Source organism: Pogoniulus pusillus, chromosome 17 (assembly GCF_015220805.1).
Source record: "Pogoniulus pusillus isolate bPogPus1 chromosome 17, bPogPus1.pri, whole genome shotgun sequence".
Taxonomy (NCBI): domain Eukaryota; kingdom Metazoa; phylum Chordata; class Aves; order Piciformes; family Lybiidae; genus Pogoniulus; species Pogoniulus pusillus.
In genome coordinates, this window is record NC_087280.1 from 402,895 (window position 1) to 427,454 (window position 24,560).

At 58.3% G+C, this 24,560-nt stretch overlaps 1 protein-coding gene across 1 annotated transcript in view; it reads left to right on the forward strand.

Moving 5' to 3' along the window:
- Window positions 1–24,560, forward strand: part of ZNF592 (zinc finger protein 592) — a 32,532-nt gene continuing 7,972 nt past the window's right edge. Inside the window, exons 1-6 of the mRNA XM_064157140.1 lie at window positions 1–85; window positions 975–1,086; window positions 4,503–6,814; window positions 16,411–16,589; window positions 20,797–20,973; window positions 21,944–22,103. Coding sequence (XP_064013210.1) covers window positions 4,511–6,814; window positions 16,411–16,589; window positions 20,797–20,973; window positions 21,944–22,103 — 2,820 coding nt within the window. The 5' untranslated portion in view covers window positions 1–85; window positions 975–1,086; window positions 4,503–4,510. The remainder of the gene's footprint in view (window positions 86–974; window positions 1,087–4,502; window positions 6,815–16,410; window positions 16,590–20,796; window positions 20,974–21,943; window positions 22,104–24,560) is intronic.

Sequence of the window (24,560 nt, forward strand, 5' to 3'; positions counted from 1 at the left end):
CCATGTTGCGGCCCTCGGTGGCCGGTGCGGGGTGAGGCCTGCGCGGGGCCCCGGCGGCGGGGCCTCGGAGGAGCCGCCTGCGTGGGTGAGTGGCGCCGGCCGGGCTCGGCCGCGCCGGGGCCCGCCCCTCCCCTCCCGCCCTCTCTCCCGCGCCCTGCGGCCGGGCGGCTGCTTCCGCCCCGCGGGCAGGGCGAGCGGCCCCGCCGCCGGCACCGAGCCCTGCCGCCCGCCGCACCGGCTCTGCCGGCCCGCGCCGCGTCCGCCGCCTTCTGCCCGCAGCCTTCTGCCCGCAACCGGCCCTCCGGGCACGGCGGCGGCGCCGCGCAGGGCTTCGGCTGCCCGGCACGGCCCCCGCGGCGCCCCGGCCTCGCCCGGCGGCGCCGGGACAAACTTAACTTAGCGGGCCTGGCCCACGTGGGACCGGGGCCGGCGGGGCCCGGCCGGGCTGTCAGCGGGGGGCGAGGGACACCCCCGGGCCTTTGTCTCGGGTGGGTCGCGCGTGGGGATGGGGCAAGGCGCGGGGACGGCGGCGCTGCCGCGGGACGGGCGGTCCTGCCGCGCCGCGGAGCCGCCGGCACCGTTAGCCGGGGACACGCCGCCTTCCCCCGCCGGGCTCCGAAAACTTTGATGGGTGTGGAAGCGCTGGGTCGCGTCAGCCGCCCGCAGCCTCCGCTTTAATCCGCCGCCAGTTGCGGTCTGCCCGGTCTCGTAGCCTCCCTGCGGCCCTGATAGCCCCGGGGCGGCCGCTGCCAGTTGTGTTGCTCTCTCCCAGCCCCTGCTCCTGGCAGCCTTCGCTTGCCGAAGTATCCTCCTGCCAGGCTGTCCCTGCCTGCCGCACGCCTGCAGCCCCTCCAGGAGAGCCCCTGTAGCGCTACGGAGAGCAGCCCCTGGCAGGCGCTTGGCGCTGTGGCGGGCTCCTTGTTTTTCCTTCTCTCTGCTGCCCGGTGTGAGGGGTTCTCCTGTCTTCCTCTCAGGTGGCACTTTGGAACCTCCCTCTCTAACGGCATGGTGGGCGCTGCTGTGGAAGCTGCAGAGGAGCTGCTGCCCATCTCCCAAAGCCCCCAGGAGTAGCAGTGCTGCTGACAGGTTGGTCTGGTGGGACATGTGGGGGACAGTGGTTCTGCAGGACCTCTGGCTGGCTGCGGAGTTCAGAAGCTTCACTGCTGCAGAAGGCCCTGAGGTCTGACGCACTGCCTCAGGTGGGGTCACACAGGGGCTTCTTGAAGCCTTCCAGCTTCCTTGCCTCCCGCTGTAGTGAGCTTGTGGGTGCCACCTCCCTGATGGGACACTGGCACAGGTTGCTTAGGGAGGTTGTGGATGGTGTTGTAGGCCAGGCTGGTTGAAGCCTTGAGCAACCTGGGCTGGTGGAAGATTGAAGATCATCTGGATGATCTTTAAGGTCCTTTCCAACCAAACTCATTCCATGAGTCTGTGGGTTTGAAATCCATGCATTCCATTCCACAAATCCTTTGCTCATTTTATTTACCTGTTCTGTAGCCTTGCAGATCTTGCTCCCCATTTCCATAGACGGCATTGGGCTGGAAGGGACCTTCAAAGCTCATCTGGCCCAAACCCCTGCAGGCAGCAGGGACACCTCTAGCTAGAGCAGGCTTCATGGAGGCAAGCGGAGAGAGAAGATGGGTTCCAAGGCTGGGCTCTATGGCAAGACCTTTGCACTAGAAGGATGGAGCTCTTTATCCTCAGCTTTCCTCACAAGCCACTTTGCAAGAAGCTTTGACACAATTCCCTTTATTTTGTTTTGTTTTGTTATCTGAGAGCAGACTTAAGTGGGACTAAGCCAAAAAACAAACAAGTCAGGAGGGACTTTTGAGAAGGGCTGGGAGTGACAAGATCAGAGGGTAGATCTGGACTAGAGATGTGGAAGAAATTCTTAGGAGTGAGGGTGGCACAGGCTGCCCCCAGGGAGGCTGTGAGTGTCCCCTCCCTGGAGGTGCTCATGCCTTGAGCACTGGGCTGGTGGGAGCTGTCCCTGCCCGTGTCAGGGAGTTAGAACCTTTAAGGTCCTTTCCAACCCAACCTATTCTATCAGTCTGTGTCCTCTTGGCCCACACTGGCCCAGTGAGCTGTCCCTGCAGCAGCAGCATGGCAGCAGGGTTTTGCTTTGCTTGGCTTTGATGTGACCTTTGACAAACTGCAACCTAACCATCTCTGAGGAAAGCAGCCTGCAGGCAGTGCCTTTTGGGGAAGCTGTCATCTGACTGCTCTCCCCTCCACCTTGTCCCAGGCTCCTGCTCTCTGGAACTTCTACTCCCAGCTTGTCCTTCTGGGCTCTTGCCACCCTCTGTCTCTCCCAGTAAACTGGAGAGGAAACTTTGTGAGTGACAGGCTGAGGCACTGGGCATGACAATTCCATCTAAACATGAGAAGTTTCTTGCCTGTGAGGGTGGCAGGGCACTGGAGCAGGCTGCCCAGAGAGGTGATAGGTCAGGGTTTGATCACTGCTGTCACAGTGGCAAGTGTCTCCAAGTCCCCACTTCATTCTGGAGGGCTTGTGCAGAGGCCTGGCTGGCAACACTCTTAGGCTATTGGTCCCTGGTGAAGGGTGGCCCCTGGCCAGAGGAGCCCTGCTTGGTTTGCTGTGCTCTGAGCTGCTGCAATGGAATGTTGAGTGAAGGCCTCTGGGGCTTAAGTCTCTCTGGGTAGGGCTCACCTTACTTCAGACTTGCTCTGTCCCTCCTGAGCCACCTGCTTCCTCCTGCCTTTTTGTCCCATAGAATCCTAGAATGGCTCAGGTTGAAAGGGACCTCAGGGATCATCTACTCTAACCCCCTGCCATGGGCAGGGGCACCTCTCAACTAGCCCAGGTTGCTGAAGGCTTCATCCAGCCTGGCCTTGAACACCCCTGGGAAGGAGGCAGCCACAGCCTCCCTGGGCAGCTTGTTCCAGTTTCACCAACCCTGTACAGGCTGCACCCCACTGGCTCCCTCAGCCTGTCCTGACAGCAGAGCTGCTCCAGCAGTTCCATGTCCTTTTTTCTTTGAGGGAGGCTGAGTTCTTCAGCTGTAGTGATCTCTTGAGCAATCAGCAGTGATTGTTGCCTTTTAGCTCTAAAGAAAACCCCATCCAGAGAAGCAGCAGCCCTGTCCCAAGGTGCTCCTGGCTGTTTTCTGGTGACACTGGTGCCAATGGCTTCTGTTGGAGTAATGCTTCCCCTGACAGCTTGAGGAGGTAGCTCCTGCACGAGCTTGGTGGTGTTTAAAGGGCTGTGTTGGAAGCAGCTCTGCTTCTGCTGACCCTGGCATAAGGAGAGGCTGTTTTCCACCATGTTGCTTGAGGCACTAGGAGCAGCTCTGCTCACAACCCAGCCCAAATGGGGAGGGTTGGTTGGCAGGGCAGGAGAGAACAGCTCCTGTCACCTGCCCCTGCCAGCTTGAGCAGGCAGGATGGGACCTGAGCTCTTGCTGATCCTCCAGGTATATCTGTAGATGAGGTCTTCATCAAATCACAGAGTGGTCTGGTTTGGAAGGGACCTCCAAAGCTCATCCAGTCCAAGCGCTGCACTCAGCAGGGGCATCTTCCACTAAAGCAGGTTGCTCACAGCCCTGTCCAGCCTCACCTTGAACATCTCCAGCCATGGGGCCTCAGCCACCGCCCTGGGCAACCTGCTGCAGAACTTGTTCCTCACATCCACTCTCAATCTGCTCTGCTCTCATTTCAAACCATTGCCCCTGCTGCTGTCCCTGCAGGCCTTTGGGCACAGTCCCTCTGCAGCCTGCTTGGAGCCCCTGCAGGCACTGGAAGGCAGCTCTGAGGTCTGCCTGGACCCTTCTCTTCTCCATACTTTATGTCCCCAGTTCCCTCAGCCTGTCCCCATAGGAGAGGTTATCCAGACCTCTGATCATCTTTATGTGGCCTCCTCTGGACCCTCTCCATCAGGTCTATCCATCTCTTGTTGAGTGCTCCACAGCTGGCCCCAGCCTTGCAGTTGGGGTCTCCCCAGCACAGAGCAGAGGGGCAGGATCCCCTCTCTGCATCTCTGGCCACGGTGCTTTGGGTGCAGCCCAGGCTGCTGTTGGCCTTCTGTGCTGACAGTGGCTCTTGCTGGATCCTGCCCAGCTTCTCCCTCACCAGCACCCCCAGGCCCTCCTCTGCAGGGCTGGTCTCAGTCTCATTGCCCTCAGCCTGGATTGATGTTGAGGCTTGCCCTGACCTAGGTACTGGACCCTGCCCTTAGCTTTGTTGAACCTTGTGAGGTTCACCAAGAGGGTCCTTCCCCTCCAGGCCCTGCAGGAGGGCACTCTTGTATTGAAAGCTGTGTGGGGAAATGGGGGGCCATGTCTTTGTGTGGAGACAGCCATGCCTGAAGCAGTTGAAGTGGCGGCAGCAGCAGTGCGTGGCAGCATGCGCCTCGCTGCGGGTGCACTTGGGGCAGGGGTAGGTTTTGTGCCAGAAGGCATTTGTGCAGGTGAGTCTGACAGGGTTTGTCCTGGAGGCAGTGTCCCTGGCTGGGATTGATTTGCTTGCTTTGCCTCTGATTGTAGCTTTCACCATGGGGGACATGAAGACTCCAGACTTCGATGACCTCCTGGCTGCTTTCGACATCCCCGACCCGACCAGCCTGGACGCCAAGGAGACAATCCCTGCGTCTGGGGAGGAGAGTGAGAGCCAGCTGAAGGGCTCGGGGCTGTGCGCGGAGGAGGGTGCGGCCCTGGCGCAGCCACTGCCGCCCGACGCGCCGGTGGTCAGTGTCATCGTCAAGAACACTCTGCGCCAGGAGGCCTTCGAGCCTGACAAGGAGGGCAGCCACCTGGGGCCTGCTCTGCTGCACAATGGCTTCCGCGGCCCTGATCTGCCGCCAGAGGCTCAGGCTCTGGTGCACACCTATGGCAAGTTTGAGTCAGCCTTCATCAATGGCGACAGCTCCAGGTGCTACTCGGAGAAACCAGAGCAGGCCAAAGCAGAGCCTTTGCCCACATTCAGTCAGTTCAGCCCCATCTCCAGCCCTGAGCCCGAGGACGCCTTCAAAGAGAACAGCATTGCTGGCAAACCAAAGCATGCTCAGGCTCCTTACTTCCCACCGCCTTCCATGTACATAGCCACAGGCGCTTCGGTGCTCGACCAGCTGAGGAAGGGCCCAGAGCCTGAGCTGAGCATGTTTGACCACTACTGCAAGAAGGAGCAGAAGGTGGAGCTCCACCATCAGCCCGAGGGCAGGCTGGAAACCTGCTGGGGAGGGCAAGACCGAGCGGTGGAGAGGTTTGTAGAGTCGGGCAAGGACTTGGTAGACAGCAGTGGCTTTCTTGGAGAAGGTCTGGTGTTTGGGGACCGCCACCACAGCACTGCAGGGGACAGCAAGAGCTCCACGCCTGAGCTCAGCCTGTCCCTGTCGGTGCTGCCACGCCAGCGCCTGAAGCCAACTCACTCCAAGCTGTCCTCCTGTGTGGCAGCCTTGGTGGCTCTTCAGGCCAAGAAGGCGGCCTCTGCTCCAAAAGGCGACCAGTCCAGCCCTGCCAAGGACCCCGGGCCTTTCAGAGATGGGGCAAAGGAAAGCCCAAAAATGCCCAAGTCACCAAAGAGCCCTAGGAGTCCCTTAGAGGTGATGAGGAAGGGCAGCAAGCAGCCCGAGAGCCCTCGGAGCATCTGCAGCGACAGCAGCGGGAAGGGCTCTCCCTCCATGGCAGCTGGCTCACCACCAGCCATTCCCAAAGTCAGGATAAAGACCATCAAGACATCGTCTGGGGAAATCAAAAGGACGGTGACCAGAATTTTGCCAGAAAATGATGAGTTGGGCAAATCATCTGAAGAGTCCCCTGCAGAGACTTCATCCACTGAGGAGTTCAGCAAGTCCTTCCCGTCCCCTGACACCAGCGTGGCGATGGACAGTGAGGCTGGCAGGAGCTCAGCCAAGAGTGGGGCTGCCATGCCCATCCAGCTGCCCAGCGTGGTGAGCCCCTGCCCAGATGGGCTCAGAGCAGACCTGGCTATCAGCAGCACCTGCACCGTGGCCCTGTCCCCCCTGCCCAGCTGTGGCAGCGGCACCATCAGAGTAGGAGTCAAGAGGCAGCAGCAGCAGGGTGCCACATTGCAGCCCTCCAGTGCCAGCAGCTCCAACCTCCTGCCCAAAGCTGTGCACTTGGCCAACCTCAACCTGGTCCCCCACAGCGTTGCTGCTTCCGTCACAGCCAAGTCAGGGGCACCGAGGCGCGGGCAGCCCCAGGTGCCGCAGATGTCGGTGCCACTGGTGCACCAGGTGAAGAAAGCTGCTCCCGTGGTGGTGGAAGCCTTCAACAGAGTCCTGCATGGTGCCAGCCCAGTACCAGTCTACACCCCGAACCTCAGCCCGCCACCTGACAGCAGCATTAGCCTGCCTGCCTCGGGGTACTGCTGCCTGGAGTGCGGGGACTCGTTTGCCTTGGAGCAGAGCCTGGCACAGCACTATGGCCGGCGCAGCGTCCACATCGAGGTGCTCTGCACACAGTGCTCCTCTACTCTGCTCTTCTTCAACAAGTGCAGCCTGCTGAAGCACGCTAGGGACCACAAGAGCAAAGGCCTCATCATGCAGTGCTCCCAGCTGCTGCTCAAACCCATCTCCTTAGACCAAATGTTCTCCCCTGCCCCCACCAGCTCCTCGGCCCCCCTGGCTCCTCAGACTCTGCCCTTGGCCTCTCCTCCGTGCAGGGTGGGCACTGGGGTGGGAGCTGCTGGCACTGCCCAGACGGCCCTGCCCCTGTACCCTGACCCACTGCGGCTGGTCCGCCATGGGCTGAAGTGCTTGGAGTGTAACAAGCAGGCCCAGGATTCTGTGGCTCTGGCAGCTCACTACCAGAGGAGCTCAGAAGACAGCGAGAGGCTGGTGAGTGCCTTGTGTTGCTGGGCCTTTGATGCATCAGCTGGAAGAGGTTGTCTGCTGAGGGGAAAATGGAGGTGGTGGTCGTTGCCAGTGTGGCACTTTGCCTAAAGAAGTGCTTCTGGGCATGTGCCCTTGTGGCCAAGAAGGCTGAGGGCACTGAAAGGTGCATTAAAAAGGGCTGTGGATAGAAGCTCCAGAGAGGTTCTCCTGCCCCTCTGGTTAAGCCACATTGGGAATACTGTGTCCAATTCTGGGACCCTGAGCTCAAGAAGGAGCTCAGAAAGAGCCCAGCCCAGAGCTAAAGCTGCTGCAGGCAGTGAACATCTCCTGTGAGGCCAGGCTGAGGCAGCTGGGGCTGGGAGCAGAGGAGCCTGAGGGCTGCCCTTAGTGCTCTGCTGAAGGTGTGCAGGGGCCCAGCCAGGGTCTGCTCAGGGGTGGCCAAGGGCAGCACCAGGGGCACTGGGTGGCAGCTGGAGCAGAGGAGGTGCCACAGGAACAGCAGGGAGAGCTTGGTGACTGTGAGAGTGCTGGAGGCTTGGAGCAGGCTGCCCAGAGAGGTTGTGGCGTCTCTTCTGGAGGGATTCCAAACCCACCTGGATGTGCTTCTGTGTGCCCTGCCCTGGGTGCTCCTGCTCTGGCAGAGGCTGGACTGGATGAGCTCTGGCGGTCCCTTCCTGTCCCTGCCAGTCTCTGATTTGGGATGTGGGCAAGTCCAGCTATGTGCCCACGAAGACTGTTGCTTGTGTGACCCCTTAAGGCATCATAAAGAAGGTAGGAAGGAGAACCTTGGAGATCCTTGAGCATCAGAGTAAGGTGTTGGAGATCAAAGATTACTTCATCTTTTAATGTGCAAGAGCACTACAGGGAAGGACCAGCAGCACCTCACCTGTCTGAGAACCTGTGCCAGAATTTTCTAGGGAGCACTTGAAACATCAGCTGCTGGTTTTACTGCTAGCCTGGGGAGGTGTCTGTGGGCAGAGGGCTGGCTGAGCTGGCAGCAGTGCAGTGCCGTGGGGAGGTGTCTGTGGGCAGAGGGCTGGCTGAGCTGGCAGCAGTGCAGTGCTGTGGGGAGGTGTCTGTGGGCAGAGGGCTGGCTGAGCTGGCAGCAGTGCAGTGCTGTGGGGAGGTGTCTGTGGGCAGAGGGCTGGCTGAGCTGGCAGCAGTGCAGTGCCGTGGGGAGGTGTCTGTGGGCAGAGGGCTGGCTGAGCTGGCAGCAGTGCAGTGCCGTGGGGAGGTGTCTGTGGGCAGAGGGCTGGCTGAGCTGGCAGCAGTGCAGTGCCGTGGGGAGGTGTCTGTGGGCAGAGGGCTGGCTGAGCTGGCAGCAGTGCAGTGTGGGGGTGGAAGGCTGCTTTGGGCTGGTTTTGCCCTCAGGGTGGAAGAGGGCCAGGTTGGTGCCATGCTTCCACGGGAGAACCTTGCTAGTGGCTTTGTGCTTTGCTCCCATGCAGTCCTGCCTGGGGCTCTGCTGCCTTCCCAGACCCCCTTGCAGGCACAAGCTAGGGCTGATCTGCCACTGGAAACTCTGGCTCAGGTTTCTGCTTGCTGAGAAGGAGGAGGAGATGCTCTTCAGTGCGTCCCATCACCATACACTTGTCTGAGTAGAAAACACCCTCAGGCTGGACAGGAGGAGGAATCCTTTCTCCTTAGCCCTTCAGATGGGTGGAAGCTTTCCCTGCTGGGCTGGCTGCCAGCACAGTCTCCACAAGCTCCATGAGGAAGGACTTCAGCCCAACACGAGAGGCTGGGAGAGGTGAGCACCAGTCCCTGCCCTGGCTCTTGTGCCTTCTGAAGTGGCTCGCAGGAGTACCAAGGTTGCTGTGGTCCTGGTCAGGTGCTCTGTTATCTTTCTCTCCCAGTGGTGAGGCTGGCAGCTCTGAGGAGTGCTTGATGGGGAGGGGTTGGAGCTTGTCCTGATATCTTTGATTTTAGAACTCAACCAGGAGCAAAATTGAGGCCTCTTACTCCAAGGAGGACTGCTGCATGGCAGGGGTTTGTGTAGCGTGCAGAAAGTGGTGAGGATGGAGCTTTAAAACATCTCCCTCTTTGGTCTTCTCTTCTCCTGCCTTCCCAGGGGGTGTATGCATTGCTCTGGAACTCCTGTGCCACTCTTACCTGCTGTCCTTCAGCCTGCCTGCTGCTTCATTCTGCTCCCACAACAGCTGTTCCAGCAAAGCTGTTGCATTTGTGGAGGCAGAGTTGGTACTGGGTGACAGCAGCTGGTGATGAGACAGCAGTGCCCAGGTGGGCAAGAAGGGCACCAGCAGCCTGGCCTAGGGCAGAAATGGTGTGGGCAGCAGGAGTAGGGCAGGGATTGTGCCCTGTGCTGGGCACTGCTGAGGCCACAGCTTGACTGATGGGCTCAGCTCTGGGCCCTCACTCCCATAAAGACACTGAGGGGCTGGAGCAGGTCCAGAGAAGGGCACAAAGCTGGAGCAGGACTGGGGAGGAGCAGCTGAGGGAGCTGGGGGGGTTGGTGTGGAGAAGAGGAGGCTGAGGGCAGAGCTCATTGCTCTCTGCAGCTCCCTGGGAGGAGGCTGCAGTGAGCTGGGGTTGGGCTCTGCTGCCCAGTGTTGGGTGATAGGAGAGGAACTGGCCTGGAGTTGTGGCAGGGGAGGGTTGGGTTGGAGAGGAGGAGAAATGTCTTTGTTGCCAGAGTGGTGAGGGCCTGGCAGAGGCTGCCCAGGGAGGTGGTGGAGTGCCCATGGCTGGAGGTGTTCCAGCTCCGTGTGGCCATGGCACTTGTGGCTGTGGTTTGGTGCCTGTGGTGGTGCTGGTTGCACTGAATAACTTTGGAGGCCTTTCCCAACTCAGGCAGTTCTGATTGTGGTACCTCTGCAGCTTGTGTCTGTGCTAAGGACCTTGGAGGATGACTGCAGACAGAATTTGCTGACCTGAGAGTGAGAGCTCATGGAAATCTGGGACTGTTGTGCAGGGGCATCTAGGTAATTTTGGAGACTGGGGTGAAGTGAGAAGCAGGAGGCAGGGGTTTGGTCAGAAGCAGACAAAGGTCCAAGGTGATGCAGCTGTGCTGGTCTGTGGCAGCGGTCAGGGTCCCGGCAGATAAGCCGGAGCAAGACAGGGAGGTGATGACCTCAATTCACAGAAGGTTTGAGTTGGAAGGGACCTCAAAGACTACTCCCCTGCCTCCCTCTTTTCCTTCTGCTCCCTTTTCTTTGCCCAGTTGAAGGTCTCGGTCAGTTGTGACACCTCCTGTTGCTGCCTCACCTACCCTGGGGTTATTTCAGAGCACTTTTATTGCTGACTTTTATTTCTTCTCACCCTTCCCCCTCTTAAATCAATGCTTGGGAATTGCCAGGAGCTGGTAGCACCACATGCTGTACTTGTGGCTTCCCAGCAGCCAAGGACCAGGCAGGAGCCATATCTCTGCTATTTTTCTTTCTTCCATTTTTCTACCCCCTGCATCTTCACGGTTTAATTTGGAGAACAAGAGGACTGAAACACAGCTCATCAAGTACTGCTTTTGCCTGCTCCCAAACCAAGGGTGGTTAATGCTGTCCTTTGGTACCAGCGAGGGTGGATTTGGTTTGGATGTGGAAATGATCCCTCTGGATTCTGTAGAAACAGAGGGATGGGAGAGTGTTGAGGTGATAGAATTTTTGGAGTGAGTCCAGAGGAGGCCACAAAGACGATCTAAGGGCTGGAGCAGCTCTGCTGTGAGCACAGGCTGAGGGAGCTGGGGGGGTGCAGCCTGCAGAGGAGAAGGCTCCAGGGGCACCTCAGAGCTGCTGCCAGTGCCTGAAGGGATCCTGCAGGAAGGCTGCAGAGAGACTTCTGCTGAGGGTGTCCAGAGACAGCCAAGGGGAATGGTTTGGAGCTGAGGCAGAGCAGGGTTGGACTGGAGCTGAGGAAGAAGTTCTGCAGTGTGAGGGTGGTGAGAGCCTGGCACAGGCTGTCCAGGGAGGCTGTGGCTGCCTCCTGCCTGAAGGTGTTCAAGGCTGAGCTGGATGAGGCCTTGGGCAGCTGAGTCACAGGATCACAGAAACATTCAGGTTGGAGAAGCCCCTTGGGTTCACCATGTCCAGCCCAGGTCCCTGCTCTACAAGGCTCACCCTAAACTCTATCCCCAAGCACCACAGCCAAACGACTTCTAAACACCTCCAGGATTGGGCACTCCAGCACCTCCCTGGGCAGCACATTCCAATGCCTGACCACTCTTGCTGGGAAAAATGTTTTCCTCGTGTCCAGTCTAACCCTGCCCTGCTGCAGCTTGATGCCATTCCCTCTTGTTCTGTTACTGCTTACCTGTGAGCAGAGACCAGCACCAACCTCTCCTCATCCTCTTTCAGGTAGCTACAGACAGCCACGAGGTCTGCCCTCAGCCTCCTCTGTTTCACACTGCCCATCCCCAGCTCCTTCAGTCTCTCCTCATCAGATTTACTCTTCAGGCCTTTTGCAGCTTTCTTGCCCTCCTCTGCACTGCCTCCAGCACCTCCACATTGCTCTTGTACCGAATGCCCAAACTGAACACAGTACTTGAGGTGTGGCCTCACCAGAGCAGAGTCCCTGCTCCTGCTGGACACAGTGTTTCTGATCCCAGCCAGGATGCCTTTGGCATTCCTTGCCACCTGGACACACTGCTGGCTCCTATTGAGCTGTTTGTCCGTTGCCACTCCCAGGTCTCTTTCCGCAGGCAACTCTCCAGAGACACTGCCTCAAGCCTGTAGCATTGTTGTGGCCCAAGAGCAGGACCTGCCACTTGGCCTTGTTGAAGTCTGCTTGAGCAGTGTCCCTGGGCATGGCAGGGAGTTACAGTAGATGAGCTCCCTTCCAACCTAAGCCATTCTGTGCTTCTATGGAATCCCAGCAAGGGCTTGCAGCTCAAGGCTGGGAGCACGAAGAGGTGAGTGTAGGGTAGGAGCAAAAGGCTGCAACCTCGGGCCAGACCAGAGCTGGGGTAGTGAGAAGAGGCTACAGAGGAAGAAGAGCTAGGCTGTGGTTTCATGGCCTGCTTAAATCCATGCCCTGCTGCCACGCAAAGCAGCAGTGCCACCCTCTCTCCTCCTTACCCGCCCATGCCTGCTTGCTTGGGCAGCCTCTGGGCACTGAGAGAAGCTAGGGGAAGAGGAGAATGAGCAGGAGTGCAAACTGAGCTCAAGAGATGGCTGAGAGACAGGAGGGCAGCTGGGTACAAGGCAGAGCCTGCCTCAGGTAGGGTGCAAACTGGAGCTGGTGTCCTCTGGCACCAAGAGGAAGGCTCCAGCTCCCCTGATCTTCCATGTGGGCACCCGTGGTGCTGCCAAGGGCAGCCTGCAGAGTATCGAGAGTGACTGCAGAGCTCAGCTCAAACCCATTCCTCCTCATACTGTCATTACAAGACCTTGTAAATAGTCCCTCCCCAGCCCTCCTTCAGATGCAGGAGGGCCACTCCAAGGTCTTCTCGACAGAAAACTTGGTTGAGATAAGGCCATGGGCATCACAGCCTGGTTACCATCACCAGGCAGGGCAGACCTCGTGTGGGGACATGACCTGAACTGGCAGTTACTTCTGCAGTGAGCTCCAGAGAGCGTAGGATGGCTTGGATAGGCTTGGAAGGGACTTCAAAGATCATCCAGTTCCAACCCCCTGCCATAGGCAAGGACACTACCCAGCAGAAAAAGACCTGGGGGTGCTGGTTGACAGCAGCTGAAGATGAGACAGCAGTGCCCGGGGGGTGGGTCAAGAAGGGCAGCAGCATCCTGGCCTGGAGCAACAGTGGTGTGGCCAGCAGGAGCAGGGCAGGGGCTGTGCCCCAAGCCAGCCAGTGAGTGCCTTGAGCAGCCTGGGCTGATGAGCAGTGTCCTGTCCATGGCAGGGGCTTGGAGCTGGATGAGCTTTGAAGTCCTTTGCAATGCAACCTGTTCTAGGCATCAATCAATCTTTAAGGCTTCAACCACAGCCTTGGGCAACCTCTGGCAGTAATTTTTTCCCCCTTCTGCAGAAGGTCAGAAGGTGAAATCTGAACAAGGCCAAGAATTGTGACAGGGCTGAGCAGTGGAGGGGAGATGTGACTTGCAGAGGGAAAGCCCAAATGGAAGGTGGCAGGCAAGGCAAGGATTAAAGCAACCTTGTGGTGAGTAGCTCTTGATTAAAGGGGAGGAAACTGCAGAGCACGTCCTGCTAATGAGTGTCTGAAACTGGTGCCAGGCTGCTTGGAGAAGTCATGGAAAGCTGGGGAGATAAAAACGGGACCTGTGGAACCAAGTTACAGCTTCTCCTCCAAAGCAGAATTACGAAAGGGGAAAGAAGGGTTGGAAGGGACCCTGAAGATCATCTGGTTCCATGGGCAAAGCCCATGGTAGTGGGCTTGGAACCAGATGATCTTCAAGGTCCCTTCAGGCTTGGATCTTTAGTCTTCCACCAGCCCAGGTTGCTCAAGACCTCATCCCACCTGGCCTGCAACACCTCCACACCTCCTTGGGCAACCTGTGCCAGTCTCTGCCCACCCTCACTCCCAACAATTTCTTCCTAATCGCCAGTCTCAATCTCCCCTCTCACAGCTTCAATCCTTTCTCTGTTGTCCTATCACTACCAGCATGTGGCAAAAGTCCTTCTTCAGCTTTCTTCCTTGCTTGATTCCCCCCGCCCCCCCACCTCAGCCCCTGTTCCGTGGTTGCTCAGCCCTTTGTGCTCTTTCTGCAGCTGTTTGTGCTCAGCCCCTGGCTGTACCATGCTGCCTTACTGGGCTCTGATGAGCCTTTTGTGGAGTGGGCTGGGTTGGAAGGGACCTCTGAAGCTCATCCAGCCCAACCCCTGCACCCAGCAGGGACATCCTCCACCAGAGCAGCTTGCCCAAAGCCCTGTCCAGCCTCACCTTGAACATCTCCAGGCATGGGGCCTCAGCCACCTTCCTGGGTAACCTGCTGCAGTGTTCCAGCAGCCTCCTGCTGCAGAACTTGTTCCTCACATCCACTCTCAGTCTGCTCTGCTCTCACTTCAAACCATTGTCCCTGGTCCTGGCACTCCCAGCCCTTGGCAAAAGTTGTTCTTCTGGAGCCCCTTCAGGGACTGGAAGGCAGCTCTGAGGTCTACCTGGAGTCTTCTCTTCTCCATGCTGAGCAACCTCAGCTCCCTCAGCCTGTCCTTGTAGCAGAGAAGAACTCTGCCATTTCACTTCTCATTTCCCTTTCTCAGATACTTCTGAAACTATTTTGAAGAGCTCAGATCCCAGCAGAACTTCCTGGGGACCTTTCTCCATCAGAGAACCAATTCTTTATTCCTTTCTTCTAACAACTCAAGTTCTAGCATCAGCCTTTCTCTTCTGCGCTGTGCCACCTTAGTTTCCTTAAAATCCATTGGTGAAGGTAAAGAGCCTTCAGCAAGGACCTCTGGGAGGTTCTGCTCTGCTCTGCCCTGCCCTGCTGAGGCCACATCTGGAATACTGTGTCCAGTTCTGGGCCCCTCAGCTCAAGAAGGAGCTCAGGGAAGTGTTGCAGAGAGCCCAGCCCAGAGCCAAAGCTGCTGCAGGCAGTGAACTTCTCCTGTGAGGCCAGGCTGAGGCAGCTGGGGCTGGCAGCTGGCAGCAGAGGAGCCTGGGGGCTGCCCTCAGAGCTGTGCTAAAGCTGTGCAGGGGCCCAGCCAGGCTCTGCTCAGGGCTGGCCAAGGGCAGCACAAGGGGCACCGGGTGCCAGCTGGAGCAGAGGAGGTGCCACAGGAACAGGAGGGAGAGCTTTGTCCCTGGGAGGGTGCTGGAAGCTTGGAGCAGGCTGCCCAGAGAGGTTGTGGAGTCTCCTCTGGAGAGATTCCAAACCCATCTGGATGTGCTTCTGTGTGCCCCTAGTCGGGCACGGGGGTTGGGCTTGGATGATCCCTGGAAGTCCCTCCCTGCCCCTGCCATCCTGTGCATGGTATTGAAATGCATTTTTGGAGGCCAGGTCGTGACCCCGCTGCAGGTCGGAGCTCCTTTAGCCACAGGCAGCTGTGGCTGTGCTGCGAGCGGGCAGGAGGAGCTGCGCTGCGCTGTCCCGGGCCCAGCAGCCATGCTGGCTGCAGATGGCAGCTGCTGGCCCTGCTCTGCGCTCTGACTCATCGCTCCTCGCTTTGTGTACTCCAAACCTCTTGTTTCTTCCACAAGCCATCTCCACTTGGAGGCTTTGGGGCTGCTTTTGTGTCCCTCCTGCAGAGTGTCCAGGCAGTGTGGGAGCCCTTCCTGCACCTCCCCTGACAGCTGCAGAGTTCATGGAGCCTCAGCCTCACTGGGTCCTGCTGCTTCTTCCCATGTCTTGGCAAGCTTCCTGCTCCTGCAGGACCTGCAGAAGATGACCTCTGCTTTGGATGCCTCTTCCTTGCTTTTCCCACAACTTTTTTGCCCCGTGCTGGAATATTTTTGCTCCTTGCTGAGCTTTTCACTTAGGGAGGCCAGAGGAGCTCACTGCTGCTCTGCTGGGGGTTGCACCTCCCCAGGCAGCAGCACCCAAACGCCAGCCGGGCTTGGGCATGCATTGGTTGCACCAGAGGCAGCACACGGCAGTGAAAATGCATCTGAACCTCTGCTGGGTGCCAGGCTTGCTCGGGGAGCAGAGAGCGCCTTGAGGCTTTTCTGCTTCCCATTCTTCCATCACATTCATCAGGCACTAACCTGGCGGCCTTCTAGGCAGATGGGGAGGGAGAAATTTGGGTTACTGTCTGTGGCAGGATCATTGTAGAGCAGTGGTCTGGGTGGTGGAACCATGATGGGAGTTGGAAACAGGCTCAGCAGCAGAGCTCAGAGGGCTGTGACCAGTGGCACAGAGTCCAGTTGGAGGCCTGTGGCTAGTGCTGTTCCCCAGGGGTCAGTGCTGGGTCCAGTCGTGTTCTGCATCTTCATCAGTGACCTGGATGAGGGCATGGAGTTGGAGCCTTGGCAAGCTCATTGATGATACCAAGTTGGGTGGGTGGCTGATGCTTGTGAGGCTGTGCTGACATCCAGCAAGATCTGGGCAGACTGAGGGCTGGGCAGAGAAACTTCAAGAGGTCCAGTAAGGGCAAGTGCAGGGTCTGCACTGGGGAGAAACATGCCAGGCAGCAGGACAGCTCAGGGGTGATCCTGCTGGGAAGTGCCCCTGAAGAAAGACTTGGAGCCCAGGTGGGCAACAGGTTCCGCATGGGCCATCAGTGTGTCCTTGTGGCCAAGAGGGCCAAGGGCATCCTGGAGGGCAGCCAGAGAAGTGTGAGCAGCGGGGCTGGGGAGGTTCTGCTGCCCCTCTGCCCTGCTGAGGCCAGCTCTGCAATGCTGTGTCCAGTGCTGGGCTGCACAGTTCCAGAGGCTGGAGAGAGGCCATGGTGGTGGGGGCCATGGAGGTGGGTGCATGGGAGGATGGAGCTTGGTGTCATGGCAAAGCCTGAAGGGAGGTTGGACTGAGGTTCCAGCTGAACACGAGGAGGAACTTGTTTGGTGTGAGGGTGCTGGAGGCCTGGAGCAGGCTGCCCAGAGAGGATGTAGAGTCTCCAGTTCTGGAGGGACTCTACATCCTGGATGTGTTCCTGTGTGCCTTTGCCCCGGGTGCCCCTGCTCTGGCAGGGGATTGGACTGGATGCTCTGTGGAGGTTCGTTTCTCCCCCGTTGTGTGACAGTGACCCCAGGGGCTGGAGAGCAGCTGACCAGCAGAGCTTTGTTCCCGCAGACGTGCCCCGTGTGCCAGATGGTGCTGCCCAACCCCTGCAGTTTCTGTGCCCACCAGCGGATCCATGCTCACAAGTCTCCGTTCTGCTGCCCCGAGTGCGGTGCCATCTGCCGCTCTGCCTACCTGCAGCGCCACGTCCGCCACAACTGCCTGCACTACGCGCGGCAGCCTGCGCTCAGGTGCGTAGCGGGACCGCGCCGGGGCCCGGGGGCGCCCGCACCGGGTGAGGACAGCGGCAGGGCCCGGTGCATGTCCGTCCCGGGGTGGGAGACAGCGGCAGGGCCCGGGACCATCCGTACCGAGGGGACAGCCGCAGTGCCTGCGACCCCTCCATAAGGCAGGGAGAGCTGCGTGGGTTCCATCTCTGCACCTGCACTGCACTGAGCAGCTACTGGAGGACTGCTGGTGGCAGCCAGGCACCGGTGGTGCTCCCCAGGGCTCTGCCAGCTTCTGCTCTGCACTGTCAGTGCTGAGGCTGAGGGGTTGAGGCCCCCTCATCCAGTCTGCAGGTGGCACTCAGTCGGGTGGCAGTGCTGAGCTGCTGGAGGGCAGAGGGACCTGGCCAGGCTGGATCCGTGGGCTGATGCTGATGGGATGAGATTCGACAAATGCAGCTGCTGGGCTCTGCGCTCGGCTCACAGCAGCCCCAAGGGGGCCCCAGGCTGCGGACAGAGTGGCTGGAAGCTGCCCGGCAGAGAAAGACCTGGGAGTGCTGGGTGACAGCAGCTGGAGATGAGCCAGCAGTGCCCAGGTGGGCAAGAAGGGCACCAGCAGCCTGGCCTGGGTCATGAACAGTGTGGGCAGCAGGAGCAGGGCAAGGATTGTTAGGTACCATGGGGCTGGGCTGGCTCCAGCTCAGGGCGAGCGAGCTGGATCTCGTAGCAGCTATCCCATGCCAGTCCTTCCTCCTCTGGTTCCACTGCTGGCCTTGCAGTGCAGAACAGAGCTCAGGCCTGGCCTGGCACCTGGAGAAGCTTTTTTCATTCCAGCTGAATTTGAGAGGTCTTTATGGTGCCCTCAGAGATCTGCATGGGGCTGCCCAGTTCCAGAGACAGGGACCTGTTGGATAGAGTCCAGCAGAAGCTGTGAGGATGCTGAAGGGCCTGGAACAGCTCTGCTGTGAGGGTGCTGGAGGCCTGGAGCAGGCTGCCTGGAGAGTCTGCGGAGCTGTCTCCTCTGGAGGGATTCTAAAGCTACCTGGATGTGTTCCTGTGTGCCCTGCCCTTGGTTCCCCTTACCCTGGCAGGGATTGGGCTGGGTGATTTCTGGAGGTGCCTTCCAAGCTCACTCCTCTGTGGTTCTGTTTCTCTAGAAGCTGAATTTCTTTGTCCTCTAATTCCGATCTGCTGAAGCTCCTCTGTGAGAGGTGAAGCCAGCAGCCAGGTGACCCTGGAGCTGTGCCACCCCTGCTCTCCTGCCTGGATCTGCTGCAGGGCTGATGCTGAGAGCAGGAGGAGGGGAGGACATTTGAGTTGCAGAACCCCAGCTGGGTTCCTCCGCATCTGCCCTCTGCTCACGTAGCCACTCGACTGCTTCTCTCCCGCTGTCATTGCCGGCCAAGCTCAGGAGCTCCTTTTGCTCCTTGCCACGCTCAGCCTGGCTCTGCTGCTCCTCACTTGATCCCTGTTCCTCCTGAGCTGCCGCTGCCCGCGTTGGGGCTGCTTAGGTGCCTAGTCCTGCTGCTGCCTCCTGCTCTGCTGATCGCGCCAGAGCACTCAGCTGGGGCTGCAGTGGCCTTGGCTTGAGTTTAGCTCATGGCTGGGTAGACTCCGCTGCAAACAGGAAAAGTCTTCTGCAGTTAGAGCTTGGAGTCAGCAGCCCTGCCCCAGATGCTCCTTTGGCTGGCACCCCCGTGCCACCTCCCTGCCTTTTCCGAGCACTTCCAACCAGCTGAGGGAAGGTCGCAGGTACAGGGAACGTGCAGAGCGTTAAAACGACATCTCGAAGCTTTCTCTTCCCTAGCAGGATGCCCTCCCAGGCTCCCAGCCACCCCTCCTTGCCCTGCAGCTAGCTAAGAGGCTTCCCCTGCAAATTGCTCCTTCCCCTGCTGGCTTGCTGATAGCGGAGCTGCTGTCTGCGGGAGCCTCTGGCAGCCTCCAGCCTCTTTGTTCTGCTAATTGGTGACTTTATCAGGCTGGGGCCTTCTGGCACTGCGTTTCTTGCTTACACAGTGCCTGTTGTTTACACTTCCCTTTGCTGTCAGTTCAAGGAACTCCTGACCCTCTGACCCTGCCTTAGGGCTTCTTTCGCTCCTAAGCCTGACTCAAGCACTCACCAAAGCCCAGCTTGATGCAGAACCAGCTCTTGTTTGCCCAAGAAGGACACTGAGAGGCTGGAGCAGGGCCAGAGAAGGGCACCAGCCCGAGGGAGCTGGGGGGGCTGGTGTGGAGAAGAGGAGGCTGAGGGCAGAGCTCATTGCTCTCTGCAGCTCCCTGAGAGGAGGCTGCAGTGAGCTGGGGTTGGGCTCTGCTGCCCAGCCTCAGGTGAGAGAAGGAGAGGAACTGGCCTGGAGCTGTGGCAGGGGAGGGTTGGGTTGGAGAGGAGGAGAAATGTCTTTGTTGCCAGAGTGGTGAGGGCCTGGCAGAGGCTGCCCAGGGAGGTGGTGGAGAGCCCATGGCTGGAGGTGTTCCAGCTCTGTGTGGCCATGGTTTGGTGTCCATGGTGGTGCTGGGCTGCTGCTGGAGTGGGTGGGCTGGGAGAGCTCTTCCAGCTCAATCCATTCTCTGTTTCTGGGGCTGAGTCCAACCAGTCTCTAACTCTGCCAAGCCTGGTGCTGAACCACAGCCCTCAGCACCACATCTCTGTGTCTTTGGAACCCCTGCAGGGACTGGGGTTCAACTGTCTCTCTGGGCAGCCTGCTCCAGGTGTCCAATGCCTGTGTTCTTTGAGAAGCAGCAGTAGGAATCCTGTTGTATATTCTTGGCTGCAGCAGCCAGGCTTTGCTGTCAGGAGCAGCTTTTCTTCTCTTTCTGCTTGGCAGTTTTATTCTCCTCTAGTACCATGGTTCCTGGTGGTCCTGCCCTAGGAGGTCTCCCTGTCTCACCTGGTTGAGGCTCAGGCTGGAAGGCAGAGCCAGCCCAGCAGAAGGTTCCTGTGCTTGCCCAGCGATGGCAGCAGCTGCTGGCACCACTTCCCTCTCCGGAGCTGAGACCATTTCTGGGTCCGCTGGGGTTTGGCTCCTTCAGGCTGGCTGCTGCAGGGTGCTCCTTTGAAGTGGAACTTCAAAGCGCAGCTTGTTTGCTAAACACCCTCAGGAGGGGAGCAGAACCCAGCGGCTCGTTTGGTTTTGACTGGGGCTTGGAGCTCTTCCAACTGCTGCATAGCTGAGCTCCAGCTGCCAGGGCTGCACCAGAGGCAACCAGCAGCTCTCGCTACAGAGCCAACTGATCAGGTGGCCCAAGCCCAGGCTCCCCAGAGGTCTCTCAGCCTGCTGGCACTGCAACAGATTGCCCGGGAGATCGTGGGTGCCCCTTCCTTGAAGGTGTTTGAGGTCAGGCTGGATGAGACCTTGAGCAGCCTGGGCTAGTGGGAAAGGATTGTGCCCCTCTGCTCTCCTTTGCTTAGACCACACCTGCAGTGCTGGGGCCAGCTCTGGCACCCCCAGCACAAGAAGGACCTGGAGCTGCTGCAGAGAGTCCAGAGTAGGCCACAAAGTTGATCAGAAGGTGGAGAACTCCCCTGTGAAACTGGGATGAAAGAATTGGGCCTGTTCAGCTTGGACAAGAGAAGGCTGCAGGGAGAGCTCAGAGCAGCCTTGCAGTAGCTGAAGGGCTCCAGGAGAGCTGGGGAGAGACTTCTGGCAAGGGCTGGGAGTGCCAGGCCAAGGGCCAATGGCTTTGAGCTGGGAGAGGGGAGACTGAGAGTGGAGAGGAGGAAGAAACTGTTGAGAGTGAGGGTGGGGAGAGACTGGCACAGGCTGCCCAGGGAGGCTGTGGAGGTGTTGCAGGCCAGGTTGGATGAGGCCTTGAGCAACCTGGGCTGGTGGAAGATTGAAGATCATCTAGTTTTAAGCCCATGGCTTTGCCCATGGCAGGGGGCTTGGAACCAGGTGATCTTCAAGGTCTTTTCCAAGCCAACTCATTTTAAGGGTGCCTTGAGCAGCCTGGGCTGGTGGGAGGTGTCCCTGCCCATGGCAGGGGGTTGGTGCTGGCTGATCTTTGAGGTCACTTCCAACCCAACCCACTCAGAGAGTCTCTGATCTTGTGTGCCTGTTGCTAACATCTCGTTGTGCTGTCCTGTGTCTGATCCCTTCTTGACTCTTCCACCATGCCCTTGGAGACACCAAATGAGGCCCTGCCACAGCCTGCTGCTCACCTCTGCACCGCTTTGGCCATGGGCTTGGAGCAGCTCCCTGGTGGTTACTCAGCTCTGTCCTGTGTCCCCCAGGTGCATCCATTGTGGGGTTGTCTTCATGACCCTGGCCATGCTGAAGGTGCACATCCAGGAGAAGCACTGTGAGGTCTTCCACAAGTGTTCTTTCTGCCCCATGGCATTCAAGGCAGCCGACAGCACAGTGGCACACATGGCCAGCCAGCACCCCGCCGAGCCGCACAGGAGTACTCAGTGAGTACCCGGGCTGCCTCCCCTGCTCCTCCAGGGACTCCATGGCTCCCTTCCAATTGCTGTTGTATTTCTGTTCTCTGTCCTCCTCTGAGGAGATCTCCCACTTTGGTTGCTGGGGGGGACCTGTTGATGGCAGTGGCAGGTGCTGCATCCTGCCAACCTGCTTTGCTGCAGGGGCACAGGAGCTGGGGCAGGGCAGAGCCGAGTATGCAGGGAGAGAACTTCACTATCACCTCCCTGTCCAGCAGGGTCTACAGGGACACCTCTTGTCAGATAGTTCCAGTGCCTGAAGGGATCCTGCAGGAAGGCTGCAGAGAGACTTTTGCTGAGGGTGTCCAGAGACAGGCCAAGAGGAAATGGTTTGCAGCTGAGGCAGAGCAGGGTTGGACTGGAGCTGAGGAAGACGTTCTGCAATAGGAGGGTGGTGAGAGTCTGGCACAGGCTACTGAGGGAGGCTGTGGCTGTCTACCTGGAGGTGTTGAAGGCTGGGCTGGGTGAGGCCTTGGGCAGCCAAGTCTAAGTGAGAGGTGTCCCTGGGCATGGCAGGGGCTTGCAGCAGATGAGCTCTGAGGTTGCTTCTAACCCAAACCATTCTATGGTTCTTTGGTTCCAGTGCAACTGCTGCATCTGGCACTTGAGAGTAGGAGCAGACCTTCCAGTAGCTGAAGAAGACCTGCAGGCTGGGGAGAGACTGTTCAGAAGGAGCTGTGGGGACAGGCTGAGGGCAATGGTTTGGAACTGGAGCAGGGCAGAGTTAGGTTGGGCATCAAGAGGAAGCTGTGCAGAGTGAGGGTGGGCAGACACTGGCACAGGCTGCCCAGGGCTGTGGTGGAGCACAGCCTGGATGTGTCCCTGTGCAGCCTGCTGCAGCTGGAGGTGTCTCTGCTGGGTGAGATGCTCTTTGGGGTCCCTTCCAGCCCAGTTCAAGCTGTGAAACAGAGCCTGAGCTGACTCTCGTGGCCTGTTGCAGGGTGATCTACAAGTGCTCATGTGAGACAGTCTTCAACAAGAAGAAGCTCCTCCAAGAGCACTTCCAGCAGAACACCAACAAGCTGCTGGTGGGGGTGTTCAAGTGCCCTCAGTGCCAGCTGGTCTACATGCAGAAACAGCAGCTGATGCAGCACATTAAGGTAGGTGACCCTCACCCACTCGCTGCCACCAGGGCCTGGGCTCTGACTGCACAAAGTTTTTAGATCAAGTCACTCTACTCCCGTAACTTTTCCTTGAAGAGATTCCTCAAGAACCTCCTTTGCAGGAGTGGAAGGTTCTTGACAAATCTCTTCATGGAGAGATGGACTGCAGTGATTTACAGCACGGCCTGGAAACATGAGTTGGGGCATTTTGTAATCATCACCTGCAGCACTGCCTCCAGCTCTGGGGCCCCCAGCACAAGAATGACCTGGAGCTGCTAGACAGGGTCCAGAGGAGGCTACAAAGATGATCAGAGACTGGAGAAGCTCTGCTTGTGGGGACAGGCTTGGGAGGGGTGGGGCTGTTCAGCCTGGAGAAGAGAAGGCTGCAGGGAGAGCTCAGAGCAGCCTTGCAGCAGCTGAAGGGCTGCAGGAGAGCTGGGGAGGGTCTTCTGGCAAGGGCTGGGAGTGGCAGGCCGAGGGACAATGGCTTGGAGCTGGGAGAGGGAGACTGAGAGTGGAGAGGAGGAAGAAATTCTTGGCAGTGAGAGTTAGGGAGACACTGGCAGAGGCTGCCCAGGGAGGCTGTAGCTGCCTTCTGCGTGGGGGTGTTGCAGGCCAGGTTGGATGAGGCCTTGAGCAACCTGGGCTGGTGGAAGATTGAAGATCATCTGGTTCCAAGACCCCTGCAAAGTCCATGGCAGGGGGGTTGGAAGCAGCTGATCTTCAACGTCCCTTCCAAGCCAACCCATTCCATGACTGTGATCCCAGAGAAGTCGGAGCACTGCGCTGCTCACCTGTTTGTTTCTACAGGATCTGCTCTGGAGTCTTTTCCAAAGGTGCTTGGTGCCATTCTCAAGCAAGAGCTTGCAGAGTCTCGTTTCCCTTTGATTGGGGGGGTGAGGGGGAAAGCCCAATAGTGACATTTTTTTTTAATCAGTGACTTGACTTTGTTTCTAGTCGGAGTTAAAAGGGCAGGCATTGAGTGGCTCCCTCCTGACAGCAAAACCCTTTCAAAGCTGCTGCTTCGCTCTCTCCCCCTTGCCTTTAACTTGCAAATGTGGGGATGCTTTGCATGCAGTAATGAGATGGTATCTGCAGGCCTCCTGTGAAGCTGCTGATTGCTCATCGGCCTGGATTAGAGCTGGAAAAGTGGAGGGGAGAGGCAGACTGGCACCTTCAAAGAGACCTTCAACCTGGCCTTGACTGGAGGTGCAAAACTTGCTGCAGCTCATCCACAAACCCCAGCCCCGGAGGCCTGCCTGCAGCGGTTTGTGCACCAGCACCTGAGAGCTGAACGAGCTGGGGCTGCTCAGCCTGCAGAGAAGGCTGCAGGGAGAGCTGAGAGCTGCATTTCAGTACCTGAAGGGCACCTCCAGGCAGGCTGGGCAGGGACTGCTCAGAAGGGCCTGTGGGGCAGGCCAAGGGCAGTGGTTTGTAACCGGAGCAGGACAGACTTAGGCTGGGCATAAGGAGGAAGCTGTGCAGAGTGAGGGTGGGCAGACACTGGCACAGGCTGCCCAGGGCTGTGGTGGAGGCTCCATCCCTGGAGACACTGAGGATCAGCCTGGATTTGTCCCTGTGCAGCCTGCTGCAGCTGGAGGTGTCTATGCTGGGTGCAGGGGGCTGGGCAAGATGCCCTTTAGGCTTGCTTCCTGCCCAGTGCAAGCTGTTGTGAATCTGTGCTGTGCCCTTTGCTCAGCAAACTCTCTGCATGTGCCCAGCTGAGGGCAGAGGTGTGGTGTTGGAGTCACCCTGCAGTGCCCTGTGCCTTCAGCTGGGTCAGGTGCAGAGCACTCAGGCTGCTCAGAACAGACCTTGTGTTTTGGAGCCCCTTTGGTGCCTAACCCGGGAGAGCCTCCCAGGTGCCATGGAGTGCTGAAAGCTTCTGCATTCCTCAGCGGTGCACAACTGAAGCTGGCATTGCCCTTTTGTCTGCTGAGCTCTTCTTCTTCCCAGGGCACTTCCTTGAGGTTTCTTTGCTGTGTTGCTGTTTTCCTTGCTCCTTGCTTTCCCACAGCTCTTTCTGGGTTACTTTCCTTATGTTCAGCTCTTTTTTTTTTGTGTTCAAGTCACCCTCTTGAGGTGACTTTATTCTCTGGAACAACCTAAGAGCCTGGAGACCTGTTCCTTAGGAGACTGCTGCTGGCTTTCTGTTGGCTTTTGTCAGGAGCAGTGTTTGGAGCTGTGGACATGTAAACAGCAAGAGCTGGTGTGGAATGGAAACAAGTTCCCTCTTCCCACCCTTTGAGCAGCTTTGGAAGACCCCAGGATAACAGCAGAGATGGATTCAGAGGCTCTGTGTGTTTCCGAGTTCAGGCTCCTGAGATGATGACTTTTAACATTTCTCTCCCATTGCATCTTCCCTGCTCAACCAGACCTCAGGGATCCATAGTTGGGGTTGGAAGGGGCTCCATGGAGAAAGACTTTGGAACCCTGGTGGGCAGCAGGTTCTGC